Genomic DNA, 20,004 nt, shown 5'->3' with positions numbered 1-20,004 from the left:
AAATTTCAGCATCTAATGTTACTGTTCTTCACCATTGTGCTTCAGACAAAGTACTGTATAACACATGACGTGGTAGAGACGAGTTTGCAAATATTCTGGTTGCCTCCACGGAAAGCGCACGCTCTATCTTTCTCACACGCAGATAAGTTGACGTACAGTACTTCATGTGACTGTGACCTGCATGCTTGTAGTGCAGGTCAGTGATTAGCACAGTCCTGAGAAGTTAACACTCAGCCTTAACCTCATTTACAGCCTTCTCCTCAAAGACCTTAAAGACAACTTTTACTCGTGAATGTTTTCTTGTGTTGAAAAGGTCGGGGGGACTGAAAAGAATTCAAAATACAGATAACACTGGCACAGTTGGACATCAAGCAACGGGAGCAAAAATGTAAACAACTTCAACATAAAGGCAGAACAACAGTGTCCACCATTCTGTGTTAGTTTGCACAGGAGGACAAGGATCCAGATGCAAGATTACAAGGAGCTAACACTAATACGTACATAATGCTTTGTTTCCCTGTATTTTAATTTTAATTTCTTATTGCATGGAGGTAAAGAAGGAAGAAGCTACACCAAATGGGTGGCCCCCCTACCCTCTTCACTTTCAGCTGTCAAAACTCCAGTCCAGCAGAGCAAGACACAGAAGTAGAGGGTTGAAAAACAGTGAAAAACTGAAATATTCCACTCCAAATTTTCCCCTCCAGCTTTTCTTTTTGGTCTCCATTAACCTCCTAAAAGTACAGTGTGTAAGATTTAGCAACATATATTGGGGAAGTTGCATGTTGCAGCTGAATATTCCTCACCTCACACTTCCTTTCCAAATGTGTTGGAGGACCTACAGTATGTAGTCTTCAGTTTGCATTTAAACTGAAAAGATGTTAAGTCTGTTCATTGTGGCCTCCATAGAGCCAAATGGTCCTTTCAGACCTTTTGTTAACAGTAAATCTTACATACAAATGCACTGTTTTACAATCATTTTATTTTCATTGTCACAATTATCAGTTATAACCAAATCTACACCACAGAGGCTTAAAAAAAATTCTGCCTTTCTTTCACATCTTAAGTCAGATATCATAATAACATAAGGAGGTGGTGGAGGTGAATGCATGAATCTGTCTGTCACGGCTGGGTTGCGAATCCGGGAATCTGATTTGTGTAACTCCTTACCAGCTGAGCTAATGAGGATGACACGAGACTGAAGACGATTTTCTGTCCCACTTGGTCCCTTGCCATAAATAATACATTATAAAACCAAAGCTACGGCTGTACCAAATCTGACAGAGGGCCGGACTTTGGACATGCCTGCTCTTAATTGACCGTAGGTGTGAATGTGAGAGTGAATGGTTGTTTGTCTCTATGTGGCCCTGTGATGGACTGGTGACCTGTACAGAGTCGATCATGCCTTTGGCCTTTATGACAGCTGATTGGCACCAGTGAGGAGAATAAAAGTGGTAGATGATGAACGAACATCGTGTGATCGACTTCATGGAGCTAAATGTCAGTAACATGACTAACTTGTATTTTGTGTGTGTGTGTGTGTGTGTTTTCTTACCAGCCTTGCATTCCCAACATGACAGGTGTGTGTGAGGGACCAGCTGGAAGCGTCAAATACCATCACCTTCCCTCCGCTCACAGACACCCACAACTGACCTGTGAGAAACACAAGGAGAGTTATCCCTGCCAGCTAAAACCATGGTGATTTATTAACAAACACCACTTAAAAGACGTCCATAAAGCTTATATAGGTGGTACAGACTTTTATTTTGTAATATGCACGACAGCAAGCGGGAATGGGAACCTCCTCCTGCGGGGAGTTTTCCCTCTGCTACGATTCAGCAGTTTGAGTGAAAACACCCTGTGTTCAAAAGTGACTCCACCCCGGCTTCACCTAACGGTCAGATTTCCTCCAGCACACATGCCGCTACTTTCAAGCACCACTGATGGAAACAAAGAAAGTAACATCCTGTATTTTTGTGTGAGAAACACAGCGGGTTGGTGTGATGTATCGTAAAAAAGAAAGACCTTGGGAGAGTGTGTTTGTTGTAGAAAGTGACAAAACTACAGAGCAGGGCAGGGAATAAAGAGGAGAGCAGGAGGGGGGGGGCAGAAAAGAGGGAGTGTGGTGGCCATGTGCCAGGAAACCAATTCAGTGACCTATATTCAAACTAAAGAGAGTCGGAGAGAGAGGCAGGGCCGGAGGATCTGAAAGGACAGATTTGTTCTTTTTCCGTCAACAGAAATCCAAATAAGAGGGGACGGTCGCTGCTGTGGAAGAACTGAGCAGCGTCTGTGCGCGTGTGGACGACAGAGAACGAGTGAGCATGTTAGTTAGTTAGTGCTGGGGGTCAGTGTGACACCAGCCAAGCAGTTAAGTGGCCCCAGATGGTCTGTCGCCCGAAGCAAAGGGCTGTGTCGTCTGTTTGAAGATGGTTCTTATCAATCATCCCGCCAAATAATGCACCAGTCTGTCTGTCTATCACTATAAGTCTGTCTGTCTATCATTATAAAATCAAAGGATGAGTGCAGACATCACATTCTGTGACCTTCCACACTCGGAACAGCGCTACAAGCAGAATAACCAGCTTTTGGAATGATTTTATTAAACCTTATTTATATAGCACTTTTCTTAACAATGTAACAAAGTGCTTCAAATCAAACCAATTTAATTATCTCAAGGGGCTATATGATATGATCAGTTTTGTGTTTTTCACATGCCTGTATTCAGGGGAAAGTCACAGTGACAGAGAAACCCAGTGTTGCTTAGAACTTCTTCAGATTTGTGCATCCATCGTTTACCCCTTTATCCTCCATATGAGGGCCACAGGGCTGACATAGAGCAGAAGGTGGGGACAACACATAGAGACAAACAACTATTCACTCTCACACTCACACCTACGAGTGTTCAATTAACATCTGCATGTTTTTGGACTGTGGGGGGAAACCAGAGAAGCTGGAGAAAACCCCCCACACACACGAGGAGAACATGCAAACTCTATGCAGAACCATGTGTTTTTGCTGTAAGGAAACGGCGCTAACCACTAATTTCGCCATATGGCCCTCTTCAGATTTATACTGTAGGAATCAGGAGTTGTCTTCAAATCATGAGCTCAGTGCTCTGCTGTCACTGGTGTATTTTTGTTTTCTTTTTTTTATTATTATTTATTGATTCTTCTCTTCTTATTTTCCCTGCTTATTTCTATCTATTAGCATTTGAGATTTTAGTCATCGCTGACATTGCCTGAGTTCTGCTCCTGTTATTATACTATTTTTGTTTTATCTGCTTTGTGAGCTGGTGACAGGTAATGGGCAATTTTTATCCCGTGACGCACTTTGAGTTACATTCATTTGCATAAACTTGAACATGAACACAGTTGGATTGATTAATTGATGGATTTAAAGCCTCTTTACGTGTTACCACTTTTTGGTCTTTTTATTTAATTACTTTTCTTTCTTTTCTTTTTTTATTCTCTTCGATTTTTGAAAAAAAGTAGAGCTTTGTGATTTACAGCTTATAACAAAAAAAACTTTTACAATATTCTCCAAAATCAATTGGACATTTTCACACAATTGCTGCAAGGTAAAAACAATTACTGAAAATATTTAATGTATAAAAGTTCCCCAATTCACGTTATCGAAACCATTCCCAGATGACACAATATACATTTACTCTGTACTATTGTGAGTTTCTCCAGTTTTGAAAACACTTGCAGGTTAATCATTATCAACTTAATAAAGAAACTGAACTATTCAGCTATTCAGGGAGGTTTTGCAGCTCCATTATTATTTTGTTTTTTTCCAGATCTTTAAAGGTTTAAAGTCAACACTTTATCATGATTTAGATCAGGCAAAAACATGTTCATAGGTTAAGTGTAAGTGGAGATACTGACACTTTTAATTCATATCATCTGTCACTTTATTACACAGTCTCTCATTGGAAAGGTTATGCTTTTTGCAAACTTACATATTTCTACATTCACCATCTCACTTCCTTTTTTAGTTGTCCAATAAAGGAGAGCAGCAGAGGAAGTGTTGAGAAACCTGACATGCAGCTTTATGAGAGTTTAAACCACACTCTGACAGACAATTTTTACAGGTCCCGAGGCCAATTCATCCTGCTTTGCGGCGGTGGTCAATGCAAGTCTTGTATAGCACGTACTCATGTGGAATGTGTGTGTTTGTGTGTACCTGGTGTGTATAAAAGCACATCCACAGGCTGAGGGGCAGCCAGCTCCAGCGAAGGGTTAATCTTGTGCTTTAGCGTTTCTGCCGTCGTCTTGGGAACCATCATCGGGACTGCAGAAACACAAAAGATAAGTCCGTGACCTTTACCAGGTGGTGAATGCACAAACGTGACACTGGAGCCCCACAGAGCAATAAAACCACAACCACACACACATAACCTCCAAGTGAATGAGTCTTTAGGGACATTAAGTTTCCAAATTAGTGCACACAAGAAAAACAACATTATCTATAATGAGCGGTGGCGTCTTCCTTTACCTTCCATCTTAATGCGGTCAAAGTGAGCCAGCTTCGAGGCAGCGTAGATGGCTTTGCTGTTCTGAAGGCTGCCCACGACTGCGTCCATTAACAAGGCATTGGTCAGGGCCTGCTGCATGTACTGGGGGTCCTGGAGGGAAATAGATTTATTTACAGTCACAGCAAACAATGCATAATGAGACAAGACACAAAGTTAAAATCAAAACCAAGTGGGGATAAATTATGGAACATGGTTATTTTCATTATGAATTAATCAATCAAGTGGTTGATGCTCAAAATATCAGCATATAGTGAAAGACATAAAATGACTTTTCTAGAAGAAGCAACTCATTCACGTGTTGTGCTGTAGAAGACTAAAAGTATCTTATTCGCTGACTATTTATATGTAAATAATATTTACTCAACTGATTAACATGATTTATCTTAAAAAAAATAGCAAGGCTTTAAAAACCTGGAATCAGAGCACTTGCATATATTGTACATGTGCACAGACTGCATATAATTGAGAAATGGGAGACTAACATAAATAGAAATGGGAGAAACAAGAGGGACAATGGGGGGAGGGTAAAAAAAAAAAAAAGAAGAGACATGAGACACAGATTGTTACATTTACATCATCTGGTTTCACAAAGGAAACATTCCGTCTTTGTTCGCACTGTGTATTTATGGTAATGTGTGCCTCATGGAATGTCAACCACACCCACAAAGGTCACTGTGGTTCACTGACACACACAGTAACTGATACCCAGATAAAGCCATAGAGTGTTTAAGAAAAATTCACTAAATTACTTACTTAGGCATTCATCCATCTATAAATGCATTGAATGTCTGCCTGTCTGTTAATCACATAACTGTCAGAACAGGTCACTTGACAGGTTTCAAATGTCGTGGGTGATTTATGGCACTTTTCCGTTATACATTTCCAGCACTACTGGACTCCACTCTACTCGGTTTAGTATCAGTCACTTCATTTTCATGTCATCATCGCACTGCTGCATGAAACTGCAGTGACGTAGTTTTATACACGACACAAACACACAAACTAGTGACGTGCAAAGCAGTTGTTTGCAGTGTAATGGAATCATTCGAATCAGTTCATTAAAAAGATGAGTTCAGTACTTTCTGCATGACCGATAAAAGCACCAGGTACCAGGTACTATCCCTAATGGAAAAGCAAAAAAAACAATTATGGTCGAATCGAGAAGCGGTGGAATTATATAATGGAAAAGCGCTGTTACTCTGACTTTATTTAGATTAGAAATGCAAGTCAAACCCACAATCACACCCTTATATTCTCACTTCAGTTCCAGCTCTACCTTGTGCTGGTCAGCCATGTTGCGACCGGCCCACATCTCTTTGACCATCAGGTTCCAGAGGTCAGTCTCTGTTTTCAGATTGGCCTCAAACGCCTCCTTCCTGCCGCGAACACGTAGCTTCAGGCTCGGTATCCGCAGGAGCAGGAACGGAGCCGAGGACACCTTCACCTCCTGAAGGGAGACGGATAAAGACGAGATGCTGATCACCATTACACGCTCAATATACTCATCTGATTCTGGCTTTAAAGTGTGTTGTCCTGATGAAAGCTGTTTTCTCTCACTCAATTGAATCATTTCAAAAGCAAAGGACCAGCGCCCGACTCATTTGTCTCACCTCTAAATCGCGGTACTGCGCCACCTCCACGTATCCCGGTCGCCCGTCGGTCAGCAGGAAGAGCCGGCGCTGGGTCATGGCGATCTTCCCGACACCGCGGCTCGTTTTGACCGAAGTGGAAAGCTTAAAGACACATTCGCTGGGTTCAATGTGCTCCAACACGGACGCAGGCAAGCACACCTAATAAACCAAATCACATTAATGTGAGTATAAAGTGTAAGAGCGTTTTGAGCTGTGTTACTACTGTACATTGATGCTGGCCTGAATTTCAACGTCTCCTGATACGTCAAATTTAATAAAGATATGTGTCGTCTCCATCGTCCCCGTGTTTTGGCTGAATGACATGCTTTCTACTGCCAAATTGGAACAGATTTGGTGAATCTGAAGCAATTTGCAAATTAATTTCCAGAAGGTTCGGAATGCTTTTGAGGCTGCTTAATGTTGCTGCCATGTTGTATTTGCCAAAAATCGTGTACTAACCTACTTCACTTGTACCTTATCGAAAGCCAGAGTACTATGTATGCTTTGTGTAGTATTTCGTATTAGTCTACCGTTTGTTAAAAGGTTTTTGTTTAAAGAAAACATGGTTGAAGCAATAAAAACATAATTGTTATTATTCAAATTGGCTTTCAAATAATGAACTTTATCTTCACCCCATCAGTGTTTTCAACATTTCAGTTATTGTATGGTAAGTTTGAGTCATTGCACTGTAAAACATATAGTACATACAGACCTCCTGTGCTTCAGCCTCAGTTTCCTTCCAGATGGTGTAAAACACTCTGAACAAATCTGGACCGACCTGCTTCTGATGACCTGCATCAAACACAAGCAAACTTAGAATAAATACATTCCATTAGGTGCTGAAACTGAAAAATATTCTCATAATCTGTGACAGGTAATTACTTTCTAGATTAAACAATAAATGGTTTGCTACATAAAATGTTGAAAAATGTTGGTCAGTGATGAAATTGATGTCTTGTTTTGTCCATAAAAGGATTTCTTTGTTTTGTGGAGCAAAGAAACCAGAAAATATTCATTTAAGAAGCTGAACAATCAACAAAACCAGAAAACCTTCAAGACAAATCAAAGACGCAGAAGAAAAGGGAAAAGATGAACTAGACGGAAATTGCAGAGATTAATAAAATAAAGATGAAGGGAAAGGAGAGGGAAAGGGAGACAGGCATGCAACATTACCAATGCCAACCCCATAAAACGCCAAAGAAGAAGAAACATGCGCTCACTCACACACATACACTCAAACATATTAGTTCTGACGTAACCAACGTCTCCTCATTCCAAGCAGTTAACAGTGCCAGCGTGTCTGCAGTGTGAGAAGTTGGGGGTTGGCATATTTACTGTATGTGTACAACAATGACTGCATACAGTGCAGTATGAGTGTGCACTGCTGTCCCCCACACACACACAGCCCTCTGTCAATGACCACACGGAGAAAGGAGTTCACAATTCACATAGAAACAAAGTCACGAGGCAAGTTAGAGCCTTGTATTAAAACTAACCTAATTAAATACATGCTTTTTAAAAGGTCACGGTGAACTGGACCGTTGATGTTTGATCATATACCTTGTCCTGGTATATACAGTAGAAGAATACAGTATTTCTGATTTTGAAGTACCACCAGAGGAATATCATCACAGTCAGAGGTCTAATTGAATCTCTGCACCAAATTTGAAGAAGTTCCCTCAACGCTTTCTTGAAATATCAAGATAATAACTAAAAGGACTTCATGTTGACCCACACCTACTTCTGTTACTATATACAAGCATTGTACAGCCCTTTAACCCAGAGCGTATCGCAGACGAAACGTACGCACAAGCACATTTTGCATTACTTTCGAATTACACAACGGTTTGTGCTATAGGAAACATTCCCACAGTTTCTGAAAGCTGAGAATTTGCACGCCAAAAGCCAACTTATGGGCATTTCGGTGATTTCACTCATGCTTTGTCACCAGAGAGGGAAAAACGCCTGTACATAGCTTACATTTTGTTTGGCCTGTTTTTGAACATGGGGACACAAAAAAAAAATACTGTATATATTTTTAATATGTTTTATACTGTTCAAAATTTCAAATTGTTAATACACTATTTTAACATGCAGTATATTGTAAATAGAATGGCAGATATTGAGATAAGTATCTGGAAAAATGGGCAAAAGCACTTAGTCACATGACATTTGGCCCCTTTTATGGTTAAACTGTAAAAAAAACCACAACAAAGTTATTCAGATAACCAACGCTGCCATCATTTCCATCTCCTATCATGACGAAGGGGATTCAAAAGTATGAAATGCTATAAAGCCCACCTCAGCAGAGGCCTAATACCTTCAGCCATCTCCACTTTAAACAAAACAAAGCCATATATGTAATGTATGTTATATGTTTTTTCTTTTGTGTCTGATCTTTATATGTCCTCTAGATTTTTCTGCTGTGATTACATGCAAATGTACCGAACCTGTGAAAACGAAGTTTCCCAAGGGGAACAATAAACTAACTGACTAATCATGTTCACAAGAACGGAACAGATAACCTGAAAAATAATAATGCCAGGAAAGGATACATAAAAAGGTACTTTTATATCATCTCATTGTCATTATAGTGGTAGATTAACATGAACACTGCATAATCTTAAATATTTACCATCTTGTGCATCAGAATCTAAATGATTCATCACTATGTCATCACCAACATCTTGGATTAACAGGAGATAATAGAGACCATATATTTCACAAGACCTCAATAAACTGCTTCATTATAGCTTCAGTACACACAGAAGGACAGTGATGGTGAAATCTTTGTACCCCACCACCTCCACACCAGTGGAGGAAAGGAAAGCTTGCTCTAGATATCAAACAGGACATAATGTGGAGGACATGATAAGCTCTCACTCCAGTGTTAAATTCTTGCTTTTCCAGCTCGAAACTTCCCCTTCTGGAAACATTTTTCAGCTTCTACCAGTTTCCTTCCTCTCCTACGTTCTTATCTTAAACACAAATATTCCACTTCACACATGTATCACATATATTTTCTTCTGCTCACACAGTCATTTGGCAGGAATGTTGTCAGGTCACGCTCGGGCCTCACACTCTTAAATGAACAACTCGGCTCAGACCCAGGCGAGACGTGTTTAAATTAAAGTAAATCAAAATAGTGGAAGTAAAGATGTAAAGGGTGGCAAAAGAAAGGTATTTTCACAAAACTCAATATGACCCATCATCATCAGTGTTTAAATGATCACTGAAATGATTTCCGGGTGCACTTACCCTGGTCACACTTACAACAGGACAAACTCTGCTCCTTCGAGAGGAAGAGGGGTTAATGATTAACCCGAGGGATAAATGTTTGCCCGGAAAAAAGAGAGAAGGAGGGAAAAAAGGGAAGGGTACAGCTGCCTGGTACAGCATTTAATGGACCAGGGTACTAAGTACGGCACACATGTAGATGTTACATAGACTGCAGTACTGACCAACAGTTAGAGCATCGAAGAGTCTGTGTATCGTCCCTTGGTCTTTTACAATCCCAGACTCCTGGACACATTTCACAAACTCCTCCAGTGGCATGTATTTCTTGGGCAGCTGGAAGCGCTTCACGGCACCTTCCTCGTGGCTGTTTCCGTGGCGCGCTCGCTCCCGCTCCTGGTCCCGCTTTACTCGGCTGATGAGACGCTTGAGCTCCGGACGTCTGTCTGCCTGTAGAGACATTCATAACCAGTGGTATTTCCACAGCTGTAACCACCGAGTATTTTCAAATGGTATCTATAGACTTGTTTGGTCTAGTAAACGCTCCATTAATCAGTTATTATCAAAACAGTAGATGTTTATTTCTCAAATTGAATCTATTATAGAATTAAGTGACAACAGCAGCCCGTGGCCAAGTGTAAAGGGAGCTTGGCTTGTAACTGGAGGGTCACTGGTTCAAGTCCCCACCAGGTCAAAAGGGCTGAGCAAGGTACCCAACCCTCATTGCTCCCCAGGCGCTACTCAGTGTGGCTGCCCACTGCTCCTAATTCTAGGATGGGTCAAATGCAGAGAAATAATTTCCCAAAGGGGATTAAGAAAGTATAAGATTTAGAAGAAGAAGACAGCACTATGACAGAGATTGAAAATTGCCACCTGAGGCACTGAAACCATTAATATACCTAAATCAGGGCTGTAACTAAGGATTATTTTCATGTTGATTATTTTCTCAGTTAAGAGTATATGTTTGACGCACAAAATGTCAAAAAAAAATTATAATCATTGTTTGCCAAACCTCAAAAAGATGATGTTCTTAAATGGCCATAATTTGCTCATAAAACAAAATTAATCAATTTCAATGATTGCTTTGTTAATCGGAGCAAAGAAACCTGAAAATATTAACTTTTAAGAAGCTAAAAAAAAAAACAAATCAAATCAAAGTAGTTGATGATTCATTTAGCAATTGATTAATAATCGATGGATCATTGAAGCCCTAACCCAAATTCATCAGATCAGTTACTTTTGATTTCTGAGTTAATTGTTTGGCAGATGATATTTAACTCTACGTGCAGAGTTTGAGTTGAAAGGAAGAAACAACTAAACTGTTGACTTGAATGTTTTGCGGCTGTGAGATGTAATTCAATGAAGTGAATCCTGGAAAGAGCAGATACAGCATATGACTTCATTCAGTCTGGACTAACCTGTAAGCGTTCACTTTCTGGCATAGAGTCAACCAGTGACTTCACCATCTGAGAGGGGAAGATATCCGAGTCCGTCTTATAGAGACTCTGGAAATCCTCCAATGCATCCAGACGCTTGTTGGACACAGTGTTCACCAAACCACGCAGGTAGTGATACCTGAAAAGAAAAGACAGGGGGATTTGATTGGATGTCTAACAAAATAAAAGAGTCTTTTTATCATATAGCAGCAACATTTTCGCTCTGGATCAAGTACCTCGCCAGGAGAGCAGACTCCTCAGGTGGTGTAGCACTAATAGCCTTCCCCAGTGAAGCCACCATGTCGGAATAATAGTTCTGCACATAATGATAAGCCAGAGGAGGTGGGAACTCTGGGAGACGGAAAACCTTCACTGTCTTCTGGAGGAACTTCAACCCTGGAATTAAAGAAATGTAATTAAAACATTAACTAGCGAACTCATTAATTAACTCTCATCTTTCCCCCTACTCCTCCACTGGTACTGACCAATATCAGGAGTCATCTTTCTGAGGGAGGCTGGCCGGCTGCAGCTGATGCCGGTCACAGTGTCGTTAGCAGACTGCTCCAGGTTAGGCAGACTGGCTCCGAGCCTCTTACTCAGTCTGTCACTGGGGTTAGTGTAGCTGTTGTAGCCACTTCTGGACAGTTCAGACATGGGAGGACGACGGGGAGACTCGGTCATTGCTCGATTCCTGCACAGAGGCGAAACAAGAAGACAGATATCGAGGGATCGATGAAGAGCGCTCAGGATTGTAGTAATCAACGTTTACACTGGGACAGAGAGAACGATGGTGGCAAGGCAATGTAAAAAAACTTACTCCAAAAGGTACAAAAAACAAACAAATGTTATTTTAAAATGAAATAAACCTGCCTAAATGTTAAACACTGGGCCTTTAATCAATTGGAGGTATGCTGCCTAATAAAGCAAGGTCAACAGTTTTCCTGGAAACATTAATTCAATTTTAATTACTAGCTTTGCAGCAAACCTCACCTGTTTTAGCTCCTGTCTGTTTGTTTACTTTTCAATGGAACTTGACAAACAACTACATTTAATTGCTAAACTAAATCATACCATAAAACATGACTGGTTAAAGAAGCAGATACATTTTTGGGCACTTTCTCTCAGTGTTTTTGCAAGTTTCCAGGGTTTCAATTTAAAGGGGCTATATGTGAGAAGTGCCCGAAACACCTCCTCATGGAGGCGTCCAGGAGGCATCCTAACCACATGCCCGTACCACGTCAGCATGTCCGAGCTCCTCAGCCTATCTCTAGAGCTGAGGAAACGTATTGCGGTCGCCTGTATTTGTTAATCTCAAACTATCTGGCAACCTTAACTCTCCAATATTTTTAGTTTGAATTGCAGTATCCAATTTTAAATTTAAAACTCTAGTTGCATACCTTACATTTTGCCCCTTTAACACTTTGTCATGGATACAAATGAAGAGACTAGAAAAACACAGACTAGAAAGAAAAGTAATTCTTGCAAATATCAGTTATTATATTTTAAAATTGCTTATCTAGAGTTGGCAGAAACAGAGTTGACACGTTTTATTTCGCCAGTGTTACCTCGGTCCCTCAGTTATGTCATCAGCCTCATACCTGGGTGCATTGTTACGTGTTTTCTGCTCCATGCGACTGAAGGTGTCCTGTTTCCTGTTCAGCCTGTCTCGCAGGAATGAGTGGAAGATATGAGTGTCTAATACCTGCAGACAATGTGCAGTTCAAATAGTTAGCATTTGTTTGTGTGTGAACATGACTGTGTGTGTGTGTGTGTGTGTGTGCGTTTACCTTCTTGTAGAAGCCCTGGTCTGCTGGCTCCCTGGTCCTCAGAAACTCCTCACTGTTAAAAACTCTGTGTTCATGGTTCAAAAAGTCCTGCACGCCTCTGATGGAGTGACACACAGAGATAACAGTGTGATCCTGAGAAATAATAAACTCGGTGACCACAGTGCAGTGACGGAGCCCTACCTGAAAATGTTGACCACCAGCTCCAGGGCGATGTTTTGTATCTGTGTGTTCAGTCGTCTCTGCCAGTCCCGGCGTTGGCACCGCAGGGTGTTGGCATCAGTGCCCGCTCCGAGGTGACACAGTTCCAGGTCATAATGAAGCTGAAGAGCCTCAGCTCTGAATATACACACAACAGGTACATGTATGTAAGTATGTAAAACAGATGTGACCTGAGTTTGCTGTTCACATGTGAGGAAAGCAGCAGAAAATGCACATGATCTCAATTAATATGAGATTAATCTCAGGTATAGAGAATCTCTGGGTGCTTTTTCAATTCAATTCAATTCAATTTATTTGTACAGTGCCAAATCACAACATACATTATCTCAAGGCACTGTACATAGTAAGGCAGAAAAAGGAAAAATGGGGACAGAGGAAGGGAAGGAGGGGGAGAGAAAGGACAAGAGGGCAGTGAGGTAGAGACAAAAGAAATAGACCAGGAGCAGAAATACAACAGTTGTATCAAGTTTTAGGTTTAGACAAGACACAAGTATGTAAATGGACAGAGCAGACATTATTCCAGACCTGCAGCACTTTCTGATTGACTTTTCCTCAATAAAAGCCTGTAAAATATTACTTATTTAAGTTCATTTTGCACTGGGAGTCTGTAATCTGGATGCAAACTCCACTCTCCAAACAAATATGTGTTGCCAGTAGTTCAAAATCACTTCACCTACACTTCTTACAAGTGTGTTTTATAGAACATCTGCCATCCTCTGTGTCTTTGGTGATCTGGGAAAATACTTCTATCCACCATCTCCACTTTTTATGAAATTTGCCTGGTAAATATGTTGTCTGTTATACGTCATATGTCTAAGAAATATATACAAACAATAATGGAGCCCATTTTTACAACAAGAAAGAAAGTATGATAATGAATTGTACCGCACAGTGAAGTGCGCTGCGGTGTTAATGTGTTACCTTGACATAAAGCACTCGGCTGCAGCCAGAGGAATATACGGCAGGTCAATGGATTCAGACCAGGACGACTGAATGCTGCCATCGTCAACATTCACCAGGATAAGATCTTCTGTCTCCTATACAGTAAAACAAACACACAGCCACAGCTGTTGTAGGTACAATGGGCACAATTCATTTCGACACAATCTACACTGAGTCCAGCTCTGTTAAGATGAACAGGCTGCTACTGTTAAATGTACTGTTCGTGTAAGACTCAGAATAAAGATGAATGCAGTGGCGAACAAAGCAGTTATTGTTCAATACCTCATATGAAATTCATTATATTGGACATTTGATTACACTTCCCATTTTGTTTTGCAAATTAAAAGGGCAAAAAATCCTCTAATTTAAGCGGTTTTAACCATTGTTACATGTGTAAAACAATAAATTATGGAAAATAAACAGCATAGGATCAAATTGCTGCCATACTATCTCGTCACTAACCAAAATCCAACAATATTCAACACTCAAAAACTCTCAAAGTATTGTCCAAAGTAAGGACTAAGACTGTAATCCTTGATGATGACTAAATAAAAAATAAATAAATGAATGAATGAACTAGAAAAAGTACTCAGAGAGCACAAACCTCAGTTTCCCACAGTGTCAATATACTCCCTTATCTTGCTAAAGCTAAATAAAATCCAAAAACATAACCTCCTTGGCGAGGGTAATAAAAGAAGACTTTAGTCAGTGATATTTGGATACCCACGGCAGCAACTTCTTCAAAGTGATTGATGTGGCAGCCCATCAGGAAAGCAGTGGGAGCCATGAGGAAGTCCAACATTCCTCTGGCTAAGACGGGGACGTACGGGTGCTGCCAGGACAGAGGCTGAAAAGGAATGTCAGAGCATTAATACAGTGGTACAACAGTGAAGTTCATTCTACAGCCATTGTCCTCAGTGGGTGAAGGGTGTGACGTTAGTTTCTCGCTGACCTGCAGGTACAACAGAACACACTCTGCAACCAGAGTGAGTCGAGCCCAGTCCGACGAGAAGAAGACCAGTCTCTGTTCTTGGAGAAGGCAGGAGAGCACCTGGAGAGGAGACAGCACCAGAACTGTCACAAAGCAGCGTGACATCCAAACCAAACTGGACAAATCAAACAGACATTTGACAGCTAACTTAAAGGGCTGTTTCACCCATGTTTTTGTTTCCACTTGAAGAATATACTTCATTAATCATTATGATGCTGCTGGGTTTGTTTAATTCACATTCTACTGCAGGGTTGGATTTAATTTGACCAGTTTTTTTAATTGAAAAAAAAAATTCAGATCTTTTATTTATAAAACGTTACTTTGACATTGACTTTTTGTCAATTTAATTTATTTTTTTGCGGGAATGAGACAGATCCACTGTCTGATGATCAAATAACACATTTATCTCTGAACATTAGTAAAAAAACTGTATTTTCTTTGGGTGGACTGGCCATTTAGAGGTCCCATATTGTACAGAGGACATTTTAGGATTGTTTTTAAACAGTAAAACATGTTGGGTTGCTTTAAATCAGTGGTCAACAACATGGTGCCTGCGAACACTTGGTAGGCTCACTTGACTTCACCTCACTTGCATGTATCCATATGATCACTCAGCAAAATATCATTGATATCATTTACAAAAACTGTGATAATTGTTATGAGTAAGCACTGTAACTGACGTGTATGCAATTGAATATTCATCATTTAAATGGTAAATTGAATAAAATGTTAATATGGTAGCCCTCTATATTATTCTCTAACCTAGCCAGGTAGCTCTCGGCCTCAAAAAGGTTGGTGACCCCTGCTTTAAGTTATACCTTGGAAGTGCGAAGAAGATTCATAGAGAAAGTCACACAGCCTTTGTTATACAACTTTGGGATGTCACAACAAACAGTCACCAATTCCAGCTTTAATCAAAGCATGTAACAACTGGACCCACAATCCAACCTTTGATTTGATTTCTCTGAGTCATATCTGCTTTATATTTAATTCATAATTAAATCTCTATTAAGGACAAACATTTATTCCAATTTTCATGAGATCCACTGTTCATTCCTCCACTCACGTTTGTGCCTTTATAGATTTTTATTCTTTCTACTGCCATACATTAGTGTACCAGGCTCTGTGTTTTTCCTGTTACCTGGAGGAGAGCTGCATGTGTGAAACAGAGGAAAGGCAGATGCAGGTCGATGTCGATCACTGGACTGTCCTGATCGTCTCTGGATGGAAGAACCACGTGGAGAGGACGGAGACTGAAGGACTACAACACACACACACACACACACACACACACACAAATTACAGTTTCTAGCAAAAATCAAAGACAAAGGCAGGAAAAAGTAAGTTGGCTGGAAGGAGGAAAAGGAAGCAAGAAAAGAAAGATTGAGGGTTTTTTTCTGACCACATGTAGCTGTCCAGGAGGCGGTAAAGGGACCAGTGAGAGTTTGGCGGAAAACTCCTTGATTGTTTCCTCAAAGTCTGTTTGTCTTGCAGGCCGTAACTGGACCAGGAGACTGAGTGAGTGAGTGAGAGAGAGAGAGGTCGTGAGACAAATATGCAGAGAAATGTCTGTGTATTACTTAACCAAGGTCAGGTTATTAATCATTGAACATAAATAATTACCATGACAAGCAGTCTCTTAGAGCATTGTAATAGGGGAACTTAGAGATGACACACACAGCAAAGGGCGCGTAGAGACAAGCTTTTGATGAATTCCATCTGTGGCCGTTATGGACAACGCCTTCATGACAGGACTGACAAAAACAAACCGTCTTCATTTACTGGACTCAACATGTTGTTCCTCAAAGTTCTGCACATGGTGTGTGTGTGTGTGTGTTGTACCTGCACTGCTCTGTAATACTGCACAACAACGGCATGGGTCCGGTTCCCAAACAAGTCGGTAAAAACCAGGAAGTGATAACTGTCTTCCCTCTGCTCAGTGGCTAACTGAAGACCACCTGTGAAAATCAAGCAGAGGACTGTGTGACTAGAAAGAGCAGAGCCATGCGCTACATTCATGTGACATTGGCGTTACTGTAAATACCAGTTTTGAACACATAAATATCATAAACTACAAACATTTCAAGCTGAAATAAAAAACTAGTCATTTTGCAGAAGCTCTGAGTCATTCCACTTTGTTCTATGAAAGACTTAGAGTAGTGAGGCAAACATGTCTGCCTCTGGAAATGGCATCTCTGCTTAAGTAGATAATAATAGGTAATAATAGGTTAATCCTCCTTGATGCACTAGAAATACACTCACGGGCCAATTTATTAGGTACACCTGTTCAACTGCTTGTTAACGCAAATATCTAATCAGCCAATTGCGCAGCAACATGGTTCAAGACGACCTGCTGAAGCTCAAACTGAGCATCAGAACGAGGGCGAAAAATGATTTCAAAGACTTTGAACATGGCAGGAGGCTAGAAATTGCTGATTTACTGGGATTTCTATGTGCAATCATCTCTGGGGCTTACAGAGAATGATCCAATTAAAGAGAAAATATCCAGTGAGCAGCAGTTTCTCTGGGCAAAAATGCCTCGTTGATTCTAAAGGAGATGGCCGAGTTATAAATAACCACCTGTTAAGAGTTAAGAGTGGCAATAAACTGTAAATAAACTGTAAATACAATAAAATAAAGTATCTGCTGTATTACATGCTTAAAATATGTTTAACTTTCATTTCACATAATAACTGCTTTATTTCTTTGGCTTTCTTTTGGCAGAGAAATTGATAATAAATATGGTAAAATTCTGTTACGACACAAATAATGAAGCTACAATAAGCCTATAAATAAATATAAAATAAATATAATGTTTTTATAATCTATGTGTATATAATATGTCATTTATAATTTTTAGTGTGTTTCACTATTTTACACACTATAATAAATATCATGATCATAAAAGTTTTTAAAACCAGGAGAAATCATCACAAATATCATCATAAATATCACATTAGGTGTCCTATGTACCTAATAAAGTGGCCAGTGAGTTTAAAAGTCCATCCATTTTATTTAAATATGTAATGTCACATAATAAAAAGTCATCATACCAGGGAAACATAGCTGGGGCAAAGCAATGAGGTCCAGGTCCTTTGGAACACTGATGTCCTCTGTCGCTGACGATACTTCTGCACGACTGGCTGTGTCTCCATTTAATAAAGGCTCTGGAGCACGATCTCGCCTCTTCTGCAAAAAAAACAAAACAAAGAAAAACAGACTCAGACTCACACACACATGACACATTTATCCTGAACACTGGAAGAAAATGATTGGACAAAACTTCACCCTTCTAAATACAAACAAAAACAGACAATAGAAGTGAGGATACCTTCTTAATAAAGCTCTTCCTCCTCTGGACACGGCTGAAGGCCGGACCAATCGCCTGGCTAGAGTTGGTCTCCTTGGTAACAAAGGGGGGTGCGTGGACGTGCAGTACCTCCGCTTCTAGCGCGCTGTGATCGTTTAACTTTGTCTGCTGATGATTCTGCAAGACAGTTTGGAAATTTAACAAGATTTTATTGGAACATGTTTGCGACTGTACACGTTTCTGCTTCCAAAGAGATATTTCAACACATATAATACAAATAATGTCTGAAATAGTAATGGTGCCACATTATGAAGAAGTCAGGATTAGTGAAAATGAAAAAATTGTGATGGGAATTCATACCTGATGAAGGTCTCGAAGTTTATCAATGGGGGCCCCAATCACAACACATGCCTCCAGCAGTCCAGATGGGAGGTCAGCCATCACAGTTGTTCACTGTGAGAAAAAAAACAAACACACTGTGTATTTGGATCAAATTTAATGATGATTTCTTCCTCCATAACGGCACCAATCGCTGCGATGGACGGACTGTATCCACTCGGAACTCTTTGAGTACACTATTGAGAGCTTGGCCATGCACGATAACTCCAAAAACCTGGTGTGAACACATTTTGTGCTACAAATAACGAGTGGGAACCAGCAATCTTCTGCCCAGACGGACTCTGTTGACCTCACCTTCTTTTGATCTGTATGCGAGTTTCCACGACAACCATAGAAGTGGCCACAAGTATGTTTGCAGGAACATCACACAGCAAGTTTCTGTCCCACCCCAACTCTATTCTTTTCTTTCTTTTTTTTAGGGCCAATTGATCCATGATGATAAGCTGCAAAAGTCAGTCATCGCAACACCTACTGGCAACAGGAAGAACTTCTTCAGTAAAAAACATTGTTTCATTTAAATGTGGTCTACATTTGTTATACTATGACATAGCAAATGGTTGGCGGCCTCTCTAGGGCCATGCAATGGCCACTGTGGTTGCTCAAGGTGCGAGGACCCGTCCAGCCCTGGTTTTAGTTTTTAAAGACAGCAAGACACTTGAAGATGTTTCCATTTTGAGGTTGTTTTTTTTAACAGTTTCTGACGTTTCATGGACCATACAACTGCTACATTGAGCAAATAAATGACATATCTATCAATAAACATTATCATTATTAGTCCCATCTTTAATTAAGAAGAAATAACATTTATGCTGAGACGTTTTCTCTTAAATGTCTCTGCTGGGGGGGCAGAAGATGGTGCACTTTGCCTCACAACAAGAAGATTTCCGGTTGTATGTTCTCCACATGTGCGCGTGGGTTTTCTCCAGGTTCTCCGGTTTCCTCCCACAGTCCAAAAACGAGCAGGGGTTAATTAGACACTCTGTGAACGTGTGAGAGAATGGTTCCTCGTCTCTGTGTTGGACAGGTGACCTGTCCAGGGGGTACCCGGCCTTTCACCCTATGTTAGCAGCTGGGATTGGCTCCAGCGCCCTCAGTGACCCTCATGTGGAGGATAAAGCAGTAGACAGTGAACGTCTCAGCTGGTGTTTGACCAGCGGAGGAAATGGTGCAACACAGCTGTTTTCAGACAGAGTTACACCCGCAAGAGTGTGGTCGACTGAGGAATCTCGTACGAAATGTCCAATGTCTCTGAATTTCTAATTAGAGGGCCATTTAAATTGGTATATAATCAAATATACTGTGATCATCATTCATCACCCTTGTTATAGTTACAGAGCACCACTTGTGAAGTAATACAACACGAATGACGTCAATGGCAGGAGCAAGGCCACAATGAAGTTTACCGTGATTTAAATTTAAACTATGAATCACAACAGATTCGAGTCATGTTTATCAAATGACTAAACTGGGACTTGAGTAACACTGTAGTTTTTATTTATGATCACTTTTAACCACCAT

The 20,004-nt window shown here is 40.5% G+C and overlaps 1 protein-coding gene across 2 annotated transcripts in view; it reads right to left on the bottom strand.

The window, feature by feature from the left end:
- Window positions 1-20,004, bottom strand: part of LOC122786588 (DENN domain-containing protein 3-like) — a 49,468-nt gene that overhangs the window by 5,357 nt on the left and 24,107 nt on the right. Inside the window, exons 2-24 of one of the 2 annotated variants that reach the window (XM_044052993.1) lie at window positions 18,448-18,540; window positions 18,109-18,264; window positions 17,831-17,966; window positions 16,620-16,735; window positions 16,401-16,549; window positions 16,180-16,291; window positions 15,919-16,038; window positions 14,739-14,837; window positions 14,514-14,633; window positions 13,766-13,881; window positions 12,806-12,961; window positions 12,626-12,722; window positions 12,437-12,540; window positions 11,324-11,529; window positions 11,075-11,234; window positions 10,821-10,977; window positions 9,630-9,852; window positions 6,881-6,960; window positions 6,148-6,327; window positions 5,814-5,984; window positions 4,498-4,627; window positions 4,186-4,293; window positions 1,553-1,650 (exon numbers count right to left, since the gene is read on the bottom strand). In XM_044052993.1, the coding sequence (XP_043908928.1) occupies window positions 1,553-1,650; window positions 4,186-4,293; window positions 4,498-4,627; window positions 5,814-5,984; window positions 6,148-6,327; window positions 6,881-6,960; window positions 9,630-9,852; window positions 10,821-10,977; window positions 11,075-11,234; window positions 11,324-11,529; window positions 12,437-12,540; window positions 12,626-12,722; window positions 12,806-12,961; window positions 13,766-13,881; window positions 14,514-14,633; window positions 14,739-14,837; window positions 15,919-16,038; window positions 16,180-16,291; window positions 16,401-16,549; window positions 16,620-16,735; window positions 17,831-17,966; window positions 18,109-18,264; window positions 18,448-18,528 (3,075 nt within the window). In that variant the 5' untranslated portion in view covers window positions 18,529-18,540. The remainder of the gene's footprint in view (window positions 1-1,552; window positions 1,651-4,185; window positions 4,294-4,497; window positions 4,628-5,813; window positions 5,985-6,147; window positions 6,328-6,880; window positions 6,961-9,629; window positions 9,853-10,820; window positions 10,978-11,074; window positions 11,235-11,323; window positions 11,530-12,436; window positions 12,541-12,625; window positions 12,723-12,805; window positions 12,962-13,765; window positions 13,882-14,513; window positions 14,634-14,738; window positions 14,838-15,918; window positions 16,039-16,179; window positions 16,292-16,400; window positions 16,550-16,619; window positions 16,736-17,830; window positions 17,967-18,108; window positions 18,265-18,447; window positions 18,541-20,004) is intronic. The other variant, XM_044052994.1, reaches the window with a different exon arrangement.

The sequence above is a fragment of the Solea senegalensis genome, linkage group LG20 (assembly GCF_019176455.1).
Source record: "Solea senegalensis isolate Sse05_10M linkage group LG20, IFAPA_SoseM_1, whole genome shotgun sequence".
NCBI lineage: Eukaryota > Metazoa > Chordata > Actinopteri > Pleuronectiformes > Soleidae > Solea > Solea senegalensis.
Note: the sequence above shows the minus strand (reverse complement) of the source record. Positions and strands in the feature narration are given on the sequence as shown.